General features: G+C 39.2%; 1 protein-coding gene across 2 annotated transcripts in view; it reads right to left on the bottom strand.

Annotated features, from left to right (window-relative positions):
• Window positions 1-4,403: 4,403 nt before the first annotated feature.
• The window catches only part of AKAP7 (A-kinase anchoring protein 7), an 88,287-nt gene continuing 69,596 nt past the window's right edge, over window positions 4,404-23,094 (bottom strand). The window contains exons 8-9 of one of the 2 annotated variants that reach the window (XM_055810658.1): window positions 6,025-6,656; window positions 5,578-5,689 (exon numbers count right to left, since the gene is read on the bottom strand). In XM_055810658.1, the coding sequence (XP_055666633.1) occupies window positions 6,454-6,656 (203 nt within the window). In that variant the 3' untranslated portion in view covers window positions 5,578-5,689; window positions 6,025-6,453. Of the gene's footprint in view, window positions 5,690-6,024; window positions 6,657-23,094 lie in introns of both variants that reach the window. The other variant, XM_055810659.1, reaches the window with a different exon arrangement.

Here is a 23,094-nt window from a genome sequence, read left to right as displayed (position 1 = left end):
TTTGGTTGGAAAATGCGACCGAGAAATGGGACATTTGCCTGTCCAGCACAGCTGAGTGACAAACACAGGTGTGCACCATTTGACTGACCAGATGCAGAGAATGCTATTGCTTTGCTTCATTTCATCCTTTACGCTTCTAAACACTTCGACTTACAACATCTTTTTTACACTTGCAGCCATGTTCAAATTTTATTAGTAGCTGCTGGCATTTTTTTTTTTGGCTTTGTTTTTCTATTACATTTTGGTTGTCTGAGTTATGACTGAGTTAAATCATATCAGTGTGTTTTCTTCATCTTCTCTTCTGACCATTTCATGCCTGAAGTTCTCTGTATGTCTGGGGGAGGAAAAAAAAAAAAAGAGAAAAAAAAAAGGATTCTGAAAGTGCAATGCTTTCTCTGACTTTTAATTCAAATTGTAATTTTGCTAAAAGAAATGCCACTGGAATCTCTAGAGCCAATTCTGACCTTGAAACATCTCTGCCTTTCTTATCTGAAAAAAAAAAAAATATTTCAAATAAGCTTCTGCTGAAATCCTCATGTGTCATTACTTAATCAACTTCTTTTAACTACCCTAATTCTGCATTTTTGATTGGTTTAATTCTTAATCACCAAGAGCAAAAAAGGGGCTTTATTTTCCAGCAACGAGGAGAGTCTCTTACAAGAGACAATTCCACGTCCTAGTTTCTGCTAATGCATTTTGCATCCAAGAGTCACTAAACAAAGCACGTAAACAGCAGTGGGAGCAGAGACCAGAATTCAGCAGTCAAACACCAGCCTCTTGCTGCAGAAGTATTTGCTTATCAATGCCAGAGTGCCCTTTTTGCTATGCCAGGAATGACAGGCATATCACTTTTTGTTTTCCTATGTACTGTTCTAATTATTGCTCCACTATAAGTGCATTTTATTTCTCAGCCCAGCCGTCTCTCAGGACTGATTTTCATTCAGTACAAATGTTCTCATTATAAAGATTTAACATGAGGAGAATATAAATGAGAAGATGAATGCATGCTAAGAATTTGCTTATACAGAAACAGTATTGATCAAAGGAACAGCAGACTAAAACACATGTCAGCATTAACATGCTCCTATTTCCAGGGTTCAGAGTTTCCTTTCCCATAAGAATGGTGTGACTCCTTGCCTCTGAAACCAGGCCAGCATAATGATTTTGTTTAACGAAATAAAAAGTGCAAAGCATCTCTGTAGAACATTATGGTAAGGCACTAAGGAGCTCTTTGAAGCAAATGCACCTTCATCAGAGATGGCCCTTTATCACTAAGGAAAAAACTTACGGAAGAATTAAAATTCCAAAAGGTTTTCACAAATTAAATTACTATGTGACCATGACTTACAATTTTCTTAAAGCTAAAATGACACTTACTTTATCCAACTGCTCACTAATCATGCAGCTGATCCACTCACGTCTTGGTGCTGGGAGGTTATATCCCTTGGGAACTGCTTTTGTCTGGTGATTTTGCGTTGTCTCCGCTGCCTCAGATCAGACAGTAGTCACCTCTAGATAAAGACCTCAGGGAACAGTCACGAAGGCCCTCCTCTGACCTCTGGCAGTTTGAATGAGACCAGAGGTGTCTGCAAAGACATCAACATCTTTGGCATCTCAGTGACAACTTCCCCCTCCTCCAAAGGGATGGAAACAGCTGAAAGCCACGGTACTGATTCAGTCCCTCATATTCTCAGGCCCAGACAATACGCCATTAACAGCTGAACAGAGGCAGAGGGCATTCACAGATAAAAGACTACTTTGAAAAAGATTGTGCAAAACAAGGCCCAGGCTAGAAGCAGAGTGAAGCAACCCTGAGGTGTGTGGCTACCAGACTACCTGAGGCAACCAGATTCCCTCCTGGCTTCCATGAGACTGCAGATGGCTCTGCAGGTAGTATTTCATCTGTGGTGAAAAAGTTTCGGTTTACCTTCATTTCATGAGCATATTCTCAGACATAACTGATTTTAAAAAGTAAATGTGTGTTTTTACTAAACTTAACTTACAAGCTCTATTGAATGCAGTGGCTACGCTCTTTTTTTTTTTTTTTTTTTTCTTTCTTCCCTGCTTGCCGAGTACAGGAACATGTAGGATATATCTCAGGTCTTCTATAAAATCAGAATTCTAACAAGAATGAGTCATGTCTAGACTGACATAAAAGTGAAAAGTATCATTCTTGTCAGCAGAATGAAGCATGGCTGACGGTCTTTGATCCATGACACACTTACATGGCCTTCAGGCTAAAATAGCACACACAGAAGTGTGCACAGTTATAATCAGAAACTTCTATAAATATATAACATAAAGCCTCTTGAATCCTAACTTCAAGATTGTATAACCTTGCCATGAAGTAGTATTTTGCCACTGAAAGCATCACACTTACTTCAGTAGGACCATTAGTAGATACAGGGCATTATCCACTGGGGGTCCCAATATCTGTGTATCTGGATATAGTGTCTGAATTTGACCTTTAAGCTCCAATCCTTTTTAGATTCATATCACCTTCAGTCAACACAGAAACACTACTGGTTTCCTTTCACAATGATCTTGATGCATATTCATCTGCTGCATTACTATTTAGCTATCAGAATGAGCATCCTTATGCCACGTTCACCTATGCTTGGACATATTGGTTTCTACAAGTCTCTTCTCCTCCGTCAGAAAATCAGTGCCTGTTGGTCAGGACTTAACGTGGATTTACCGATCTCTGTGGTCACTCTATCAATTCTTAAACACCTCTGATGTATAGCTCAACAGTGCAGACAATTCATGGCAAGGGCTGCTCAGATATCAAATGTATGGCTTCTGCAACTTCTGTGCTCTATGGCTAGACCAAGCATAGATGTCAGGAAGTTTCTCAGTGGGTCACAGGCAGCCCAGAGACTTCCAGCTAGACTAGTCCTGGAAACTGAGCTACTGTTTTTAAACCTGTCACAGACAACTCTGCAACCAGCAGCGTAGAAACACCTGAGTATGAACAAGCCAGAAGGTAGAACTGAAAACAAAACATTGACAAGCTTGCACCATCTGTTCTGAAAGGCTAATGCTTGCCCTGAATAACTGGTGCATCACTACCACAAGACAATCCCCAAAAGAAGCACTTAATTAAAAAATAGAATTGTCTGAAAATTATTTACGAGTCTGTGGAGGGCAACATATTTATTCTGGTGTTTGCAGTCAGAGCTTCACACCTGTCAATATTAGGTTCAGTCTCCATGTATCTGCATTCTTTGGTGCTCATCTCACAGCTCCATGCAAGAGATTTATGCTTTCATTTGGCAGTCATGGCTCACTACCAGTAGGAGAAAAATACAATTAAAAAAAAAAAAAAAAAAAAAAAAAAAAAAAGAGACCACAAGAAGATGGGTTGTCATAAGAGAATGAATCTGGATGCAGGATCTTTTTTACCCTGTTTTGTTGTGAATAGCAGTGTCTTATCAAAACCAGAAATAAAGTCTACGGTTGGCATTTCAAAAGGATGTGAATGGTTTAGAAACAAAAGCCCTCTTCACCTTCATGGGTCAAAACATCTAAAAAATCAAAGATGGATTTTAGTTGCTTAAACATAGGTATCCAGTGTCTTTTTAGAGGCTCTAGACTATCCTCTAGCCCACAGTTGCTGATCCAGAAGAGCACATGCCTCCTCCCGGGTTTGTGTCATATTTGCCAGACCCACTCTAGGCCATCTCCAATGATAGTAGCAGCCTATGTTCAGGCCATTAAGCCTCTTAAACTTTTTCAGAGCTGTTATTCTTGATGACATCCATAAGAACTATGACTGAACAGAGTCTCTAATAACCAAGTTGCCTATCAAAGTCTCTGAACATAAATTCTGTGATTAATTTCTACAGTTTTATTCAAAACTTGAGAACAATGACTGTTACAAGTTGAATGACATAAAAAAGCCGTATCATAGTAATGACTTCTTATAGAGGAAAGGCAGATGACAACCTGAGATTCAGATAGAATATGATTAATTGTTTTCCTGTTTTCATAAGCTGATTGTCTGGTTTTGTGTTGTCATCTGCAAGTTGGATTTTAATTGATGCAAAATGAATAGCTGTCTCTGAATGAAGTAGTATTCAGTAACGTTCGATATGACACACTCAATTTTTGATGTTGAAGAGTGGACCTCTAGGAGGTTGTACCAGTACTTCCTCCTAAAGCTACACTCCCCAGAATATAAATTAATCCCTAGAGTTTCAAAGTTTTGCCATTTAAAATATTAATGTCTCGGGACTTGCTTATCTGTGTGAATTTCTTCACATGATTTCAGCAGCCAAGCTCTAGGTCAGTATCTTGGCACAACACCTGTAGTCAACGGCATGATTCCTACAAGCACAGTTTCTGTCAATCCTGTTACTTGCAAGTACTTCATTTGGAGACAGGTGAATACATACACAGAGTGGAAAGGAAAAAATACTTTATTGTGAACAAGGCATGTATGAGACGCATTTCAGAACACAGCATCATGTATCAAATGAGAAGGGGAAAAAAAAAAAAAGCTCTGACGCATGAGTTAAGTTACCAGTGCTTGAGACCAATGAAGAATATGCACACAGCTGTTCTAACAGCACAATTCTGATACCAATCACAACAGATATTCTATAGCTTTTATGATCAGAGGCAATTTTAAACAGTTTATTAAAAATGCAAATACTGGACCTACTCCTGCATTGCTGTACATCCAAAGCTTCAGTGAATCCTGCAGGTGTGTGGAGGCAACAACGAGAGCAAACTGACACCCCACCTCAGGCAGGAGAAGGTAGAGATGGAGAAAACAACAAAAACAAAAAGACAAACCCACTGTTCTACAAAAGTAAAAAAGCAAATATTATCCCAAATATCATTATTTTCATGAGAAAACTTAATTGCAGCATCCTGACTCCATTAAAGCCATTAAGAGTCTGCCATTGAGATCAGTGGAGCCTGAATTTTATTCTGAAATTTAAAACATTCTTGCATTAGTGTAAACATCAGCAGAAACAACATGTCAGCATCTATACAAGTATTCAAGTGCTGTTAAAAAAAAAAAACAAAAGAGTGCTAACCAAAAAATGCCAGTACATATCCAAAAGGCAGATAATTAAAAGTTTTCTTTCAAATACACATTTTAAAGTATTTAAAAGCATCCATTTTTAAATATTTGTACAGCATTGCTAGGGAAGGGATCTTTGAGAAAAATCTGAATTATCTGCAATGCTAAAGGAAGGGCACAGTGTTTGCTCAGGTTTACTTAAAACCAGTATTTTTCCACTTTGGAGTTATGACATATACCTGCACATCCAAGCATGTTTCAAAGCAGTGCTGAGGAGTGGCTGTACTTCATCATGATGAAATATAATCCTTCTGTGCAAGTATTTCAGCATGATTGCTCATGAGCCATTTATACCCATCCATATTTTCAGTAAAAAAGAAAGGAAAATTTCTTTAAGAAATATTTTTTGTCTTTACACGACCTGATGAGATTTTACATCATGGCAATTTACAACCATGCATTTGGAGATCCAGAGTCAATACCACTTTTCTATTCTCTGTTAAGAGCTGTGCCTGTCTTCAAACAGTTCTTTTCTAATTTTCATGCGGATCTCAGAACTGGATAACAGCTCCTTTATCTGATTCAGTCCGGATAACAGGGCCTGTGTTTCTCTGTGCAAAGCTTCCTTTACTAAGTCTGCTTCATGGCTCTTTCCTACAGGAAAAAAAGACAATATAATACATTTTATAACAACTAACGTCACTTAGAATCATTAATGTATGAGGATAAAGAGATCGTATGTGGTCTGGACAGTATTAAGTGCTCAGCCTTTTGTGCATATTTGTTTTTTATAAAAAGGTACTTTGTCAAAAAAATAAAAGTTACATCAACAAATGCTACCAAAAAGTAAAGAACAGCACAGCGTCACATTTAGGAGAAACTCCTGTCATATTACATACTGTGTAATAGTATCTGTGATGAATATCTGTAGTGGTAATTTTTAGCTTGGGATTGACTGCTGTTGACTAGGAAACAGCACGTGCTCTCACATGCAGTAAGCAGCCCTGTGGCAGTGCCGAACCCTCGGGTGAAAAGCATCACTTCCACTTATGGCAAGGCCTCTTCCATGGCCATCCACGACAATCCAAAATGCAAACACAAAGGGTTCAGCTTCTCTTCAAAAGCAAGGAAGGGACTCTTGGTATCAAGAGCAAGTGAAGACTGGAGCCACCTGCTTCACCATTCTTGTCTTTTTTCCACAGTCCGTCCCTCCCAGCACTCAATGGATTTTCAGCAGTGCAAGCACTTATTAAACCAGTAGAGAGTGTCCTTCGATTCAGAACAAACTTTTGATACGAGACTCACAAAGCAGAGTGCCTGTCACTCAGCACCACTTAGCAAATTTCAGCGGGGAGCTGGGACAGGTTTTTGTGGTTATTCTTGGTGGGATATCTGCTCCCAGGCTTTCTGCACAGTGCTCACTTGCTGTTATCATCATCACTCTCATTCTTACTGCTGCTTGCTGCTTCTTCAGTTTTCACAGGGCTTCCATCAGTCTGTCTGGTTTTGTTTTGCGTTTCTTCTAAATATTGCTGTACAGCCTTCAGCACTGCATTCTCCACCAGCCTTTTGCTGAGGCTCACCAGCTCTGCATCGTCTGGCTCTGCTGCATGTTTTTCACCTATGCGTCACAACAGACAAGAGAAGGAATTCATTGCCACGGAAAGATAGCAGCTGTAATTGTATCAGGAGCCTCTGTCTGAGCTGGATTTTAAGGTCGTAGCTACCTCTTCCTGACTGTAAAAAGTAATTTCCCCCTCCTCAAGCTCTGAATCAAAAGTTTCATGAAGATGTATACAGTGTATCAGATCAAAAATATTTCACTGCATATCTTAATTGTAACACTCCAGTAAAAGCCACTGGCTAACACTATGAGCATCCACTCAGTTTGGAAGAGTAAACATGCAAATTTAATTTCTTCTGCCCAACAATCACCTGTGCCATCTACGTGCAGATGAAAAACATAGTACACAATGAATTTACACTTTAGCAACATTCTTAAGTTTAGCTGCACCTGTTTTGTGATTTTGCTTAATAAATCTAAAACTCTATCTGTTTCCTCATTGCTTGTAATTCAGGAGTTTATAGCGGGGGAAATGACTTAAACACTCTAAGCACAGGTTAGAATTTTTTTTCCCTAAACAAAGCGTAGAACTTGGAAAACCATATATTCCCCCTCCCTGCCTCTCTTCTGTCTTCTAACTTAAAGCTCTGCCATTGAAGGAATGCAGACTTACTCTTACACTGTTCCAGCGGCCTTTTCTTAGATATTTACTGATAAAAGTAAGAAGCTGGCATTCCCTTGCTTTGTTGTATATGTTTATTCATGTGGACTCTTAACAAAATAACTGTTTACATAGTGAGGACTTGCATACACCATTACATGTATTCTGAAATGGTACTTTTCCATCAAACTTTTTCCTTATAATAAACTATATAGCCTACTACAGCATGTTCCCTTTATAAAGAATGTAATCCAGGAAAAGCAGATTTTATTTCCCGATTTCCACTGGCCATGTAATTTGCCACTTCACAATTTCTTGCACTAGGTAACTAACTGTTTCCATCTGTCTGTATTTAAAGGTCATATTTTTAATGTCCTCTTCTGGAGTTAGCATTCTGCAACCAATTCTAAGAAGCTGTTTAGTCACACACATCTGGTAAAAGAGATACTACTGTATGCTCTTAGCACAAAGCTTTGTACTGTTCAATTATCTAAATTTGTTCTTTTTCATATATGTAAATGTATTCAAGTTTGCCAGCACATATAGATTATAGTTATAAAAGACTTTTATTAATCTCCCTGGTGGATTGCACAACACAGGAGTGATTTCACTGATAAAACGTAATTCATATGGGGATTCAAGGGGGAGAGGGAGAGGTAAACAAAACTCTCAGTTTTCAACGGCAGCACCTTTATTAGCTTTTAATATCAGCATCCCACTCTAGAACAGCAAGACAGACCAAACTTCCAGTTCTGGGCCTCCACAGCACTGTTATTGTGGGAAGGAAGAACCGTGTTCTCCAGCTAAAGAGCCATCAGACTAGACCTTGGTAATGCATTTCATTATATTTTGAAAAAAGTTTGGAAAAATACTCTAAAAAATATTTTTACAAGGCAGCTACGGGAACAAGTTTGCTTGAAACTTAAAAAAACCCAAAGAAAAAACCAAACCATTAAAAACAGGTTTAGCATTTCCAAGAAGAAACATTTCAGGTTAATATATGAGTCTGAGGGAGGCACAGGGACTGTTCCCCAAACTCAGACAGCTACATACTCTACGTTCTCTGGCCCACTGTTTACCACATTCCTTCACTATCCGTTAATCCTGGGTTCAAGTCTCTCCTAGGTTATATATGAGCAGCAACTCCTCCCAGCTTTTATGAATTGAGCCCACATACTCCTTTCAATGCAGCCCTCTGACATTGTTATTCACACAGCTCTAACAATCCGTTCACGCAACTCTGAACAAAACCAATGGGAAATACAGCACTCAGCCACTCTGACACTTGACCCTATAGTACCTAATAAGCAGAATATGACTCATCAGTCACAGAGGTCTCCAGATACCACAAAACAGTAGTGATTTTATGTATTCAGAATGTAATTTTCCTTGTAGCACATTATGTATTATTCTTAGAGTCTAAAAAAAAGGACAGAGCTCTTTGCTCCTAAGCATTTCCACAAAACAGTTCTCAGTTATATATATGTATAAAATCTGTATCTCTGTTATCGCATTTAAAGCTTCAAAGTAAAGAGTAAAGCTCACTGTGTAAGTAATTTCTCAAGCATAAAACCAATCAGGCTACCTAAAATGAGCTTTTTAAAGTATAGTTTATATAGCTACAGAAGAATGGTTTGGGAATGTTTGGGGTTTTTTGTTTGTTTCTTCACTTATTTTTAATATTTTGAGATATTGTAGGCTCACCAACAGTCTGGAGTTGAGTCTATAGCACCTCCTATGTGAACTCCGCATTCCCACTGGAAAGACATACACAGGATCTGACCTGTGAATGCAAATGTGTGCGCACCCCTGTATGAAGAATGCCCTTGGATTCATCCATCCGGCCACCTTGGTGGTGGACTGGCACATGGAGCTATATGATTCACTCATGCTCGATTTATATTCTCAGACTCCCTAAATAGAACTTGTGCAAGTGTCTGTGCAACGCGGAGGTTTGCAGGCAAGGTAGTTGTATACTATTGTATCATTCCTATTCATGACTGTTGACAAAAATAGGTCATGTAATAACAACAGGTATTTATCACCTATATTTACTTGAATATTTAACACACATATATCCTGTTTATGTCTCTCTCCATGATGCATAAGCTGCTGTCTGCTTCTTAAATATGTACAATTCCTATGCAGCAGACAAAGTTTCACTGTGTAGACTGTCTTATGTTATTGGGGTTATCAGAGTATCAGTAAGAAGTCATTGTAGATATGAATGTTTTAGATTTAAAAGAGAGGTGTTAAAAAAAAATAATCAGAATTGCTTTGTTTGTAAACTCTGCTTTGAAAAGGGAAAAGATGTACCACATGTGCTGTATTTGAATCTATGCTGTGCCTCTCAGTATGGACTGTGCAACTACTTTATTTCTGTGCCTGTGAATAAATACCTTCCACTGCTTTCTCCTGCATGTGGCTCAGAATAAAAAAGAAAAAAAACCTTTGATTTTGTTTATCCCAGAATTCTCTTCTACGATTTTCAAAAGATGAAAACAAATTCACAGTCTGTGTGTGTATCTCAATGCATCCATACTAAGCAGTGCTTTTTATTACTGACACCGAAGCCTATCATTGTCCTGAAATGACCACCATTTTTTCACAAAAGGTAACTAGCAACTGCACAGAATTATTCAAAAGGGGCTTTATGATCCTACAGTGTGCTGCTAGCAGTTATGGACATGAGCCAGATGCTTGCAACCAAATCCAAGTTTGGATGCAAATCCACTGCTGTATCTCTCTACTGGACTAGGTCTGCTCTCCGAGCCTACAACCCCTTACACTTCACAAGACTGATTCTGGATTTTGAAATACTGCACTGGAAAAAATGAAATTTTGTGGTGCTGGTACAGCATTTTGTAGGTACAGGTACAGCCTGTTTTGGAGTCTACGTGGATATCTCAAATTCAGAGAGATCCCACTCCTGTTTATGCTACTAGTCCATTTTTTGAGAGACTTAATTGAAGGAACCAACAGTGGATCCCTATTACAGGAAAAGCCAATTTTACAACATTTTACCAGCTACACTCCAAGACAATGTTCTGCAATCCTTGCCTCATGGCCTCAACACACTGCTGGTTTTTGTTTTGTTTCAGGTTGGGGTTTTTTCCCCACTTTCAACAACCTTTCACCACAACAAAGTAATGCCAACCTGTGGCAAATTACAAAGGAGATCCCTGATATTTTGAATAGGTGACTAAGACCAGCTGGGAAGTCCATACTCTGGCAGTAGAGGTTACAGTCTGCACCCTGGGGAGGGCTGTGATAACAGACATGCCTGTCTACCTTTTGGTTCATCAGTTTTCTAATACTATTTCTAAAAACTCTAGAAACAAAACAACCATGAGGGACTCGGGCAATCTTTCAAAAACTAAATTTAAGAAATCACTTCTGAAGGCTGGAAAACTTCATTTTTCTGCTTACACTGTGCCTCTTACTAACACCAATACAGTGGGCCAAGTTGCTGTTGCATACAGGCAAAACTTTCACAAGACTCCCTTACTGTGGTGACTTCTCAGTGGCTCCAACTCATAATAATCCCTCACCATAAAATAACTCATTATTAATCCCTCCGTACAGAGGCAAAAACTTTGCTGGTGTGCAGTATAGTGGGACTAGAAGGAAGGAGACAACTACCCTAACTATTGATGGACCCAAAAACCTTCAGCAGATAACTAACAATCACTTCTGCATACGATGGGATTGAAGAAAACAAAGGCCAGCCAATAGAACAAATTCCAGATAGATTGTAGTATGTGAATTCACACAGTTTGTGATGCCAGTCATTATGCCTTTATCGTGGTTCACTATGTCTATACTAGCAGAAAAAGACCTAAGAGTGAAGACAGCATTTATACTCACAACACTTGGGCAGATGTAGCAGACTACCGCCATGCTGCCATGCCCAGCTACAGCCTGCGGAAACATCCAGTTTTTGCTACACTAGACTTTCGCATCTATGGAATCTGATTCAAAATTAAATTATATCTCATTGACTTCCATGGGAATCAAATGAGTTTCCCACACCTACATACTGAACTGCAATGTCCCATGCATCAGACCAACGTGTTGAACATTTCCTTCACTGAGGACTTCACAGATAAATGTGAAGGCCATATATATTAACAGAATTATAGCATTAGAGAAATACCATCCCCCTTCACCCTGCAAAGACAGTAAGTCCACAGTCCATAATAAATTGAATAACAAGCTATAACCAGGCACCAGACCATATGCTTCCCACCCCTGCAACAGACTGTGAATGAGCCAGCACATTCAAGATCATGGTTTTGAAGTAATGAACACAAACACGAGCATGTGCCCATATCTAATCAACACAATAAGCATAGACAGGAAAGTTGACAACTCTGAATGTTTCCTCATTAATTAGGAAAGGCTTCCACAGAACATCTCTTCAGTTGGAGTGGTCACTTAAGAAATTGGCACAAATAGCACTGAGAGGAAGGCTGAAATTACAATCTCATTATGACATGGTGAAATTTGTGTTGCTGGATGTTCCCACCTGATGTTAAGAAGCGTGTGTAGTTTGGGTCTCCTCTGGGAAATCTAACAAACTTCTTTAGTTTTACGTATGTTGTTCTGTAAATATAGGATTGTGTAAGAAGGCAATATCAATCTGTCCTTTATACTGAATGCATGGGTTTCTAGTTTGCTAGGGGAGTTTTATTTGATTTGGCCCATCATGGAATAAACCCAACAAAACTAGGATTTTCTCATAAAAAGGAAATTAAGGGTGTTGCAGCTATTCAGGAAAAATGGTGCTCTTGCCAGTTTCAGTGATGACAGCAGGATTGACAGGCTCGGTGAACATGGGAAAAGATTGTTTTGTTTCAGAAAAAACTGTTTGAAGCTCAGTGATCTAGAATTTCTGACCACCTCTAACTGTAAGTGGAGAAACAGGAGGTGCTCTGCTAAACCTACAGCTTCCTTCTGTGAGCACTGAAGGGTGAGATGCCAGAGCCACAAGCCTTCAAAACAAACAAACATAAGGAAACCAAGACTCTACTCCTGACATACTGGGAGTTCTGTTACATATCTCGGGTTTTGTTTTCCTGTTAAGAGAGATACGCTGACAGAGAAATTTCCTGACTCCCTCAAGGTATTTTAATTCTTATAAATGAATTAAGTTTAAGCAGTCCAGTGGAACAGGAAAGAAAGATAACGTAATGGCTGCAGAAAAGAAGATGGTTTAAAAAGCTGTGGATTTTACTCAGTTTTCTCACTGATACTCAGGTAAAGAAAACAGACCAAGTTACAAAAGTGATTTTACATAACCACAGGAACATCCACTGTGCATGCTGATCATAGGAGAACAAAAACATCCAGGCAGATTGTGATAGCAAACTTCCAAGCAGAATTATTCACCCCTCTTCACCACCCACAGCTCTGCCTGGTGCTAGCAGCTCAAGGGAAACAGTGAAAAGGAGATGTCTGGGCTGTCAGGGCTAGCAGGAGAGAGCAGAACAGTTCCCTCTCCCTCCAGGACTTAGCCAAGGTGGACCTTCTCACTGTTTTCAGAGCCTGAGAGACAAGGCTTCCCAGGGAAAAGCTGAATTCTGGAAGAGGACAGACTCTGCTGTGCCTCATCTTCAATGGCCCTCCAGAAATAATACTGGGGATGTAAAGCATTATGGGGACAGCAGGGGTTGCTTCCCCATCAGCCTTGGTCACCAGTGACCACAGACAGCTGGATGGTCTTGAAGGCAGAAGAAACACCCCACTAAGGTCACTAAACTGAGGGAGGTGCAGGTCCAAGAAATGCAGCAGCTAATCAAAACAGGACACACACAGATTTTAATTGCCAGAGTCCAAACATGTTGCCAAATCCTCAAGTCCCTACTTATGGACCAGTCAACTGCAAAAACTGTTCACTCACAAGCGTGATGAGGGATGTCTTTTAATATATATTGACCTCTCATTATTATTTCCTATCCTTCTCACATTCTCTGTGAAATTCAATTTAATTTCATTAGGATTTATCTACTTCTATACAGCTTCCAATGGGACACTATTTTGGCTGAGACTTCTTCATGCTACTGTCAAATAGACTTAAAAAAGCAACCTTTTTTTTAAGACAGGTGTTAAACAAGTGTTAATAAGTGAATCTTAACAAGCTGATCCTGTGTTGTTGCTCCTCCTGAGCTCAGAAAAAGACTCCATATGAACTCATGCTGTCAGATTGTCTTCTCTGAGGAAAAAGTCATACTGTGTGAGAGACTGTTTTGAATATATTTGTAAATTATGGAGAGAAAAGTCAACTTTTAATCAACATTTCTTTTAATTATTTCAATTGCAGTAACATGAGTTGTGAAACACAGCTGCATGCTGCTTGAACTGCAAAAGGAAGATAAAATCTTGTCCAAAGAATATTAAGATATAACTGCAATTCCAGAGCATGTCCAACAGTGTCCATAAAATACTGTAATAAGGTGCAATTTTTATGGAAAACTGTCATTTGCAAAGTGTTTATAACAGCTCTGTAATCCTTCTTAATTAGACCCTAAATCTAATGGAATAAGGTTAGAGTTGCCTCTTTTGGTAGGAGCATCTTACATCAGTTTGAACTGGTAGTGCAACTACATCCTAAGATGTCAAACTGGATGGGTGTAATCCTTTTCTCCAGGTTCTTGCATGAAGGAACTGAACCCACTTCATCAGTTTCTTGGGCAAAACACGAAGTTATGCATTTTTGAGCATGAGTAGTATTGTTGCCATCTTTCATTTCATGGATCAAGCCTACAGAATCTGAGCAGATTTGTTAGTAGCTTTAGAAAAACTAATATAACACCTGTAAGTCAACTGGAATGTCACATAAAAAAATAAAATCATTAAGTACTTTTCATGGCATTTCCTATCTTAATCCCCTTTATCTACCATATATTTTGTCTTAAGTAACATATTTAGCTTTATTCTTTCTTCCCTCCCTTTGTTTGTCATATAACCTCCACCTTAAATATTATTTCTTTAAGGTTGGAGTTTGATATAAGTTTTCATTCTGATTTTGTGAGACAGAGCTGTATAAATGTTCATTGCTCTACCACATATAGGTTTACGAAAGGTCTGTAAATATGAAATTTACTTTTGACACTTGGAAAGATTAGTTCATAAAAGTTTAGACCTCTCTTTAAATGCTTGCTCTGGGCCCATAAAACTACTGCTCAGGACCCTCTTTAAGACAAACTTTTCCTCAACTTCAATTTATCTCTAAAAGCCCAAATATACTCACTTGCAAGAGCAGCGGATCTTGATGTCCAAAGAACAATATTCAGGCAAGATAAGCAGCAAATTCAGATATGTGTTTGATCATAAAGAATTGCTCTGCGTCATGGGGTTTTTTTGGTCACTTCAGCCACATGAGATCAGAAATTATATGAAGTCACAGTTAAACAGTTAAGAATGCTGAAGGTATGAGTACAGTTCACTTAATCTAATTCACAGGAACTTAAAAATTGCTGCTAGAGTACAGCATAAAGAGAGATCACTAAATGAAATCTGTGGATGAAAAAGAATTGAAACATTACCATGTCATAAAACTAAACTTAATGCAGTCAATCCTTCACATAAAATAAGCAGACTTTATAATCAAGGACAAGAAAAAATGAAAGAAAATTAGACAGCAACATTAATTTTTTTTCATCTTACTTTCATTAGGAGGAATAGCACATATATCTTAGAGTTGATGAACAAGCACCCAGTAAACAAAATTAATGTTATTCTTGAGTCTGCTTCATTAGAATCAGGGCTCAATTATTCTTTGTTTATTTGTTTAAACCAGTGGGGCCTTATTTCCACATTCTTCCTATGCTAAATATCATATAGTTCTAAAAGCATTTTCTTTGTGGAACAACACAAAACTCCCTAAGAATATAACCAACATTTCCCTACCTAATAGCAACACTTCTTTCATGAGAGAAATTCCCTACAGCTCCTACACCGAACTCTAGCAAAAGAATAACTTCCTCTCTGTATTCCCCCACATTTCTACTTCCTCAAACTCAGTGACTCAAAGCCTATTCTAGCAGCACCTCAATTAAATCAATCCAGAAAAATTTGTCTGCTATGCCAGAAACCGAACTAATTCTCACAACTTTTACCAACTTACACTCTGTAACGTAACGGATTGCTCAATACCGTGCCTTAACAAAAAGACTGTTCCTCTCAATAGCAAATTATATCATTCATGATTTTGAGATTTCCAGAAATGGGTAAACACAAACAACAGTTGCACGGCACAGCACAATGTGGTTTTAACTCCAAGAATGCAGGTACAGCTGTAGATCAGAGGGTTATGTGCTGTTACCATGCAGGACACCAGAAGCAATAACCTAGAGCATTTGAGAATTAGCCTGTCCTCACAACCTAGGTGCAGAACCACGTCGATCCGGGTATCCCACTGCTGATACTTGGACACAGCTTACCATATACCGTGTTTTTATCCAAAGTGTAATCCTGTAATCTCTTCATATTTCATGCCTTCTATAGAGATTATGGCTAAAAAAGGACCACGGGAATGAAATTAACCTTTCAAAGCAAAATTACGCACTGCTTTGGAACAGTTACTATTATTCACTTGCGCTGAAGCAGGCATTAAAGGCAACACCTCCATGATCTGGGCTGGGCTACACCAATCCCTCTGTCTTTATTACACCTGGCTCTCCTTCCAAATTATAACAGAACATATACACAATCTGTGAATAGGGCACACAGGTGGGGTCAACTGGAAGTAACATTTATTGCATTAAATCAGAGGATCAACAGTGTTTCAAAACATGCAAACACTATACCAACTTCATTTTAGAAAGAGAATGGTAATCCCAGACTTTAGGAGGGCGTTCAATCACTAGAACCCACCCTAGTCACAGGTTATATTTTGTGGAACTACAAGAACAAGCTTCTCATTTTGTGCTGGAATGTCCTCTCACATTCTGTAACGATGTGTATGTGAAAAGTAAACAGGGAGCTGAGAGATGAGAGGAATGAAAACCTTTTTTATAGCATCAGGCTATACTGGATGGTAATGGACTTTTAAGACAGAAAAAGATGTTACTCATTTGCTGATTTGCCTCAGCCACAGTAAGTGCTGCAGAAAACATGACTGATACTTAATACGTTTTTGTTCAGTCCTCACGCTTTGTACTAAAGTGGAAAATTGAATAAAATGTCATTTAAAAAATTACTGCTGTGATGTGAAACAGAATGAGTAACATGAAAATAGGGCATGGTATGAGACGTTTCTCCTTTTAGCAAAAGGATACAAGTTCTCTCATGACAGCAAATGAATTATCCATGCCTGAAGAATTTAACTTACAGGAATCTCAGCAAGTGCCCAGATGAAGTTCACCTGAGACTGGCAGATATTCAAAGAGATTTAGTCATCAGCAGAAAAGATAAAGTTAATGGTGGATTTTGAAATTTTGGGGATTGGGAACCAGAGGAGATAGCTAATGAGTGAATTGTCTCTGTACCAATTTAGGACAGCAATTCCTAAGGTTCAGAAGAGTTACAGGCAGGATCAAGAGCCTGACAAAAGTTCAGCTGCGTGTGCTAACATCAGAATTACAAGTTTAAAAGCACCAACTATTGTAAAAGTTTGGCAGTGCCAGATCTATCACTGGTACAGTATATTTTTAAGCTACTTCAGGCCCAAGGACTTAGTCTTAAGTCAAATGTTTATCAGTTGAAGGTATCTAAATTTTAAACCGTATTTGCGGCATCCAGTTCATTTTCCATTTTTTAAGGCAGGATAATGTCCTAGTACTTTCTCCATTGTAACTTCCATAGCATCATATACAGCCTTATACCCCAAATTCTTCTAAATCCCAGTCTCCTCTGTCAAATCTACACTTCAAGCTTGTGGAAACAGCATCACTCAAATTTCAGGAATGGCCCTGATTATTAGGTAAAAAACATTATTAAAACAGCAATAATCAGCTGCTGAACAAGGTGTCAGTATGCCTTACTATCTCATTTTCCACTTTGCCTATAACAATTCCATAAATAGTAACAGACCAGTGTCATCTAAAGGACAATCCCCCACTTGACCAAGGACCTTTGTTTGCGTTGCTTGCTTTGTTTGCCTTGCTTGCTTTGTTTGTCTGCATTAATCTGAAAATCTTGGTCACAGTATTGCAAAACAGAGACTCTCTGCAGTCCAGCATCTGTCACCAACAGGAAGCTCTCCCTGAAATTTATACAAAATGATCTCATACTTATTTTGCATGATGCAATAGAAGAAATCCCATGCTATCTTAACAGTTGCTTAATCACGTTAACCAGTTCCTCTTCCTGCCTTCTGGCTTTGTAGCTTTTTTTCCCCAAAAAATAACTAGTTCCTACTCTCAGAGCACATAGGCTGCCCCCAAGATGTAGCTCTACAGGCATTTTCTCAAAGTGCAGCCTGGGCTCCTATTGTCATTTGTAGCGTTTTCTTTTGAAAATGTAACCCTTACTCCAAACTTCCTCCTCTGCTCCATGGTTGTGCCTCTTAAGCTTCTAGGACAAAAGTCAGACTGTCAGATCCAGTGCAGGTCTAGCTAGCACTGCATGCACACCATTTGTGCTAAAAGGTTGTAGGTCTGGTGGCACACAGTCTTGCTGGAGAAGAAAAAAGAAAAAAGCAAACCCTAACCCTATTTCTTTCCCAGAGGTGAACCTTTTCCACAGATGAAACCTGTTCCCCCCACCTCTCTTCAAAAAGGACTCAGTACAGCCTCCTGGTCATTCCAGGTCAGTATGGAACTGTCATATTTGAAAGTCTGATTATTTGTCCAGATTTTGATTTCTAGAAACCTTTAATGAAACAAAATAAAATAACCTATTTTCTCTCTCTTAATTACATGATGTCTTTGAGACAGGCTGTGCAGACCGATTTTATAATTTTAATTTTAGTATTTTAATGGTTTCTGGAATAAACGTTAAAACATGCCTGCCTGCTTCCAGGAATACCACTCTCCATTAGAAAACAAAGCACTCACTTAGCTAGCACTAAGCATCACAAATAAGACAGCCTACGAGGGGAAAAAAAAAAAGCACATTTAACACACCAGGTTAGGAAGAAGTAGACAACTACCACATTTTGGTTGTATAGCACTTTTCCACTCCCAACTGTGGCTGTTCTATTTCTGTAATAGATGTTTTTTCCATATGTTAGTTTCTACATTGTGAATGGCTCTGCTCTAAGCTCACAGTGATTAGGTTACAGTAGGACTTGTCATACAGCAATACAATAGGTCAAAGCAAATTAGTATCTAAATTGGGGTAGCTCTTCACACGCAGTAACAGAGAACGGTATTTCATCTTTAGCATGTCACAGTTCTTACTTGGCTGTAACACCAACTTGCTCAAGCATCACTTTTGAATAGAGAAGGAGAATTCAACTTAAGTTCTGTCTCGACATTTGATAAAATACCTGTCCTCACAGTAACAAGAAAAGCACCTCCAAAAGCCAGTGTTCCATTCAGAGGTACCTGGCTATGCTTACACAGATGAGTTCTACAATGCCAGTACTTGTTCTTTGGGTATGAGGCCAATTAGTACAGAGAAGCTCAGGTCCATCCTGTCCAGCTCTGACAGCCTTGGAAACGACACAGCTGCATCTAAATGCCTGCTGGGAATGGACTTGGGTTGGTGCTAATTCATAGCCAGCACCCAGGAGTTGCTGCAGAAGGCGTCCTTTTCCCAGGGCCAGAGCTGTGCCAGGGTCACGGCACAGACAAGGCAGGCCCAGTGTGCAGGTGCATCCCCAGACACCCCATCACACAGCGCACAGGAGTCCAAGGCATGCAGAGCGGTCTGCAGAGCCAGGGTGTGTCTGTAGGCAGCAAAGCTGAGAAGTACATTGAGCCAAATTCTGCATTCATGGAACAGTTACTTCTGTGGATTTCTATTGGCAGAGGTTTTGACTTGTAACTCCAAAGCAGCCCAGCACAAATGAAAACAGAAACAAACTAAGAACAGTTTCAGAGAGTAATGCAGTAGTAGCTAGAGTAACAAGTGTGCCAGAAGACAGGATTTGGCTTGTGACTCCAGTAAAGCTGAGGGAACAACACAATTTCCATTTCCTCTTCCACTACAAGGAAATCCTCCTGCTGTAGTCCTGACTTAATCTCCAGAAGTAAAGAAAAGGAAAGACAAAATTCATAACTCGAAGTATTTTGACTGTCCGATGCTTTTTTACTTTTCAGGGCAGGCCTTAACAGCACTTGCTGCCCCTGCTACTGCTTGGCGAGTTAACAAGTGACGCAATTTGTATACTGAGTTGAGAGGCACTGGTCAGTAAATTGAGAAAGGCGTAAATAATAATGCATACGAGCAACTGTACAAAGGGGATTTCCATTATACAGAATAAGGTATTTGGATGTTGCTCACTGGAAATATAGGGCAGCTTTTAATATTACCTGATAGCAATAGCCTGTAGTTTACCCTTTGGAAATCAATAAAAAAAATGTTTCAGACTTTGCCCTATTCAGTAGTATGCCAGGGTAAAGCAAGCAGAGCTCCTCTGAGAACCCAGTCTGTTGCTAAGATAATTGTTAAAATATCTTAACAGCTTGAAAGATGTAATATCTCACACCTAGGTGTATATGGGGTGACCACCAAACATCTTTTCCACTAATGAGCAATAATGTTTAACCTGTGTACTGACAAAGGCGTGAGAAATCTAATAAACACTTCATCTTCTTAAATGGAACATCTGTATATAGGACAATCAGTGAAGTTACTCTCTTCAGTTCACCCAAGATATGTGTATGTATGCTTCCAATGTCTTTTGCCCTTTATTCTCTCTCCCTTTCAAACCCAAAAGGATATGGGATAGCAGCAGACACACTGCTTAAGCAAACTAGTGTAAATGCAGAAAATTTAAATGTGATCTTACTTTCCTTCCAGGCTCACTCTGGCTTTAAGAAATAATGTTGGAAGTCTCTTGCAAGAGGCGTGGAAGCAGAGTACTAGCCTGATTTTGAATGCCCAGGGCCGAAACAACAGTACTTTACGCAGGATCCTTCCCTTGCTATGTATGTACGTACAAAGAGGATTCCAGATGGAGTTGGCAATTTGTTGGCTTGCCATCTGAACCAATCTCTCAGATATTATTTATAGAAGGTCTGCTTTTAAATGGGCTAGCTGATATTCTCATCCATCTCACTGCAGCCCTTGACTCCAAGGACTGCCAGCAGACTGTCACAGCCACGACACTTGGCAGGCCGGGTCCTCGGTATAAATCAGCACTATTCTTGCTCGCTGCTGCTAAGCGTTTCACTTGACATTTTCACTACTGCTTGATTCGTGCCCCAGATAATTTGTCTCACTTTCATGATTTTATTTGCATCTTTAGAAAAAAATCCTTAAACACTGTTGCTTCTAATTTAATATTCCAACTGAGGTGTCCTTTTGGACAGCTTCCAAGCACTGCAGTACTAACTGGTATATTATCCTTGAAATTCTTATTTTTAATGAACATAAGCATTTTTAAAGTTCCCAGTTTGGTTAATGTACACTGGAAATCTTTCTGTGATTTTATCACTACCAGAAAAGTATAATTTTTATTATATGGAAATAAATCTGTGGGCAAACCCAACATGTATTCTTATTTATGTTATGTTGCAAATTGATAGACAATAATTAACTGCCAATTATTTCACCTTTACAAAAGATTAAAAGCTATTACCCATTTACAGCATATTCTAAGAGAGTTATTCATTTCTATGCCAGTTTTTGTTCTAACTTTATGCTGGAGGTTTACAAAACAAACTAACTGCACTTGAAAGATTTGGCCCCATGAGAAACGGTATTCACCATTCTTTGGTTTGTACTACTGTTTGGTTTTTTTGAACCAAGCAACAGCACAATTTGAAACGTTACATGCAATTTTCAGCTGTAATCTGCCACTGCAGCTGGTGGCCCACTGAAATGCCCAGGGCTATCTGAATGCTATTGCAGCCATATGGAGTGTTTTTTTGGATATATTCTTGGGCCTTCCCCACCATCACCACCACCACCCCTTCAACAAGGCAAGGAAATGACCAATCCAAGGAAATGGATGGAATTTAAACTGGTATCTATAAACCCCAAGAAATACAAGGTTCAACTCTGTATCTACTGAAGCTTCCTGTCTCTCCAAACATTTGCCAATCAATTTAGTTGAAGGAGCTCAGTAAGGAGATCAAGAAAATAATACTTTTTCTTTGGAATCTGCTTGTTTATTCATGCAGTTCTTTGAATGAAATACCTTCTGGAAACAACGAATAAAACGTCTGGCTAATGTCACAGCTAGAAACTTCTCCACATAAGCAACTTTCCAGTGCATTACTTCCCCATGTGGGCTGCCTGACCTTGTAGCAAAGTTACTTGGCCATAGATTTTAATACAGAGAGCAAAAGCAAGAAAACCAGTGACAGAAATAATTCATGGCATCAATGTGCAGTAAAATAAATATTTTAAGAAAGGTCCCTCTCCTTGACAGAGGATTATTCTTTCCTTTACAATGCTGTACATACAATAGCAGCAATGCTGCATAGTACTGATCACTGTCTCTTACTGTGTTTTATTTCCACCCAGAAAGCATTGCATAACCATAGTATAACTAAGAGCACATTTTTCGCAACCCCCTCAACCAGCAGCCTCTGTTAGTCTGACAAGCATGCTGACTAGTTCCAGCAGTGGTGACCTTTCTTTGGGCTCACTGAGATCACAGGCTCAGTTCCCATAATTTGAAAGAAGCCTTCAGCTGTAAACAAAACAATTTCAATGTTGTCTCTCATCTTTGCTCAATGAAAAATATCCCATAGCAGAGTTATCCACTGCAGTACTAACATGACTGAACAGTGAAGAATCTGCTCTGGTATAATTAAATAAGATTATTTTACGTAAAAATCCACAAATGGTTCATACAATGCCCTTCACAGCAGAGATTAGGTATAAACTTGCATCAGTTGTTTCATTTTCTTCCATGGCTCTTAACATTCCCAGACTGGCACTAACTAACTACTGCTTCTTTGTCAATAAACTCATTTCTGGATTTTTCAGAGAATTATGCTTTTGCAGATGAGAAGAGGATGGGAAAACATACAAATATGAAGCTAACCTTGTGAAATGTAAGCATGATAAACACTACAAGACTTTGGAAGATAGCCAACCAACAAGGAGCACAGCACTTTATCCTGTGGGGCAGCAGCCGTATGAGGCAATACAACCAGGAGGGAGGGCAAAAGGGAGATACATAGTCCATACACTTCTCCAAGATTTGCCCTTCCAACTATTCTTGCTGCAGTTCCTGAAAAGCATTGGACTACAACCAAACAGGTCCTCCTTGTTGTCTCCATCTCAGTCCAGGGTAGGTGCACAGACACCATTTCACTGTCATGAGAATGCTGAACTTAGCGGGAAGGCTGACCCATCTGATGTCTACATGATTTAATGTCTGATCCACAAGTTATCAGCGGATCAATCTGCACAGAAACAGAGCTTATTACTTTAGAAACAGTAAATTTCTTTCATTGCATCAAATAGCACAGTTTTACTTTATCTCAATATAAATGTTACTAATAGAGACTGTTGAGAAAGACACCATAATCAATCTATTTTGGTCAATGTCCCCTGTCCCCGCACCACTAATGCTTCCCTTGTACATGGAAGGCTTCAGCTCCTTGCAACCCCAGCATCCTCTGATGGCAGCAGGAATGATGCTGACGTCACCATATGCGCACATGTTCACAAGGTATCAAGACTGCTCAGCACTTTGCAAGACTGAGCACGTGTATTTCTGAAGCAACAGGCATTTTTTACTAGATCCAGTAATATAGTGGAACA

This window comes from Falco peregrinus, chromosome 7 (assembly GCF_023634155.1).
Source record: "Falco peregrinus isolate bFalPer1 chromosome 7, bFalPer1.pri, whole genome shotgun sequence".
Classification (NCBI taxonomy): Eukaryota; Metazoa; Chordata; class Aves; order Falconiformes; family Falconidae; genus Falco; species Falco peregrinus.
The sequence above is the reverse complement of the archived record's forward strand: the minus strand, read 5'-3'. Positions and strand labels throughout refer to the sequence as shown.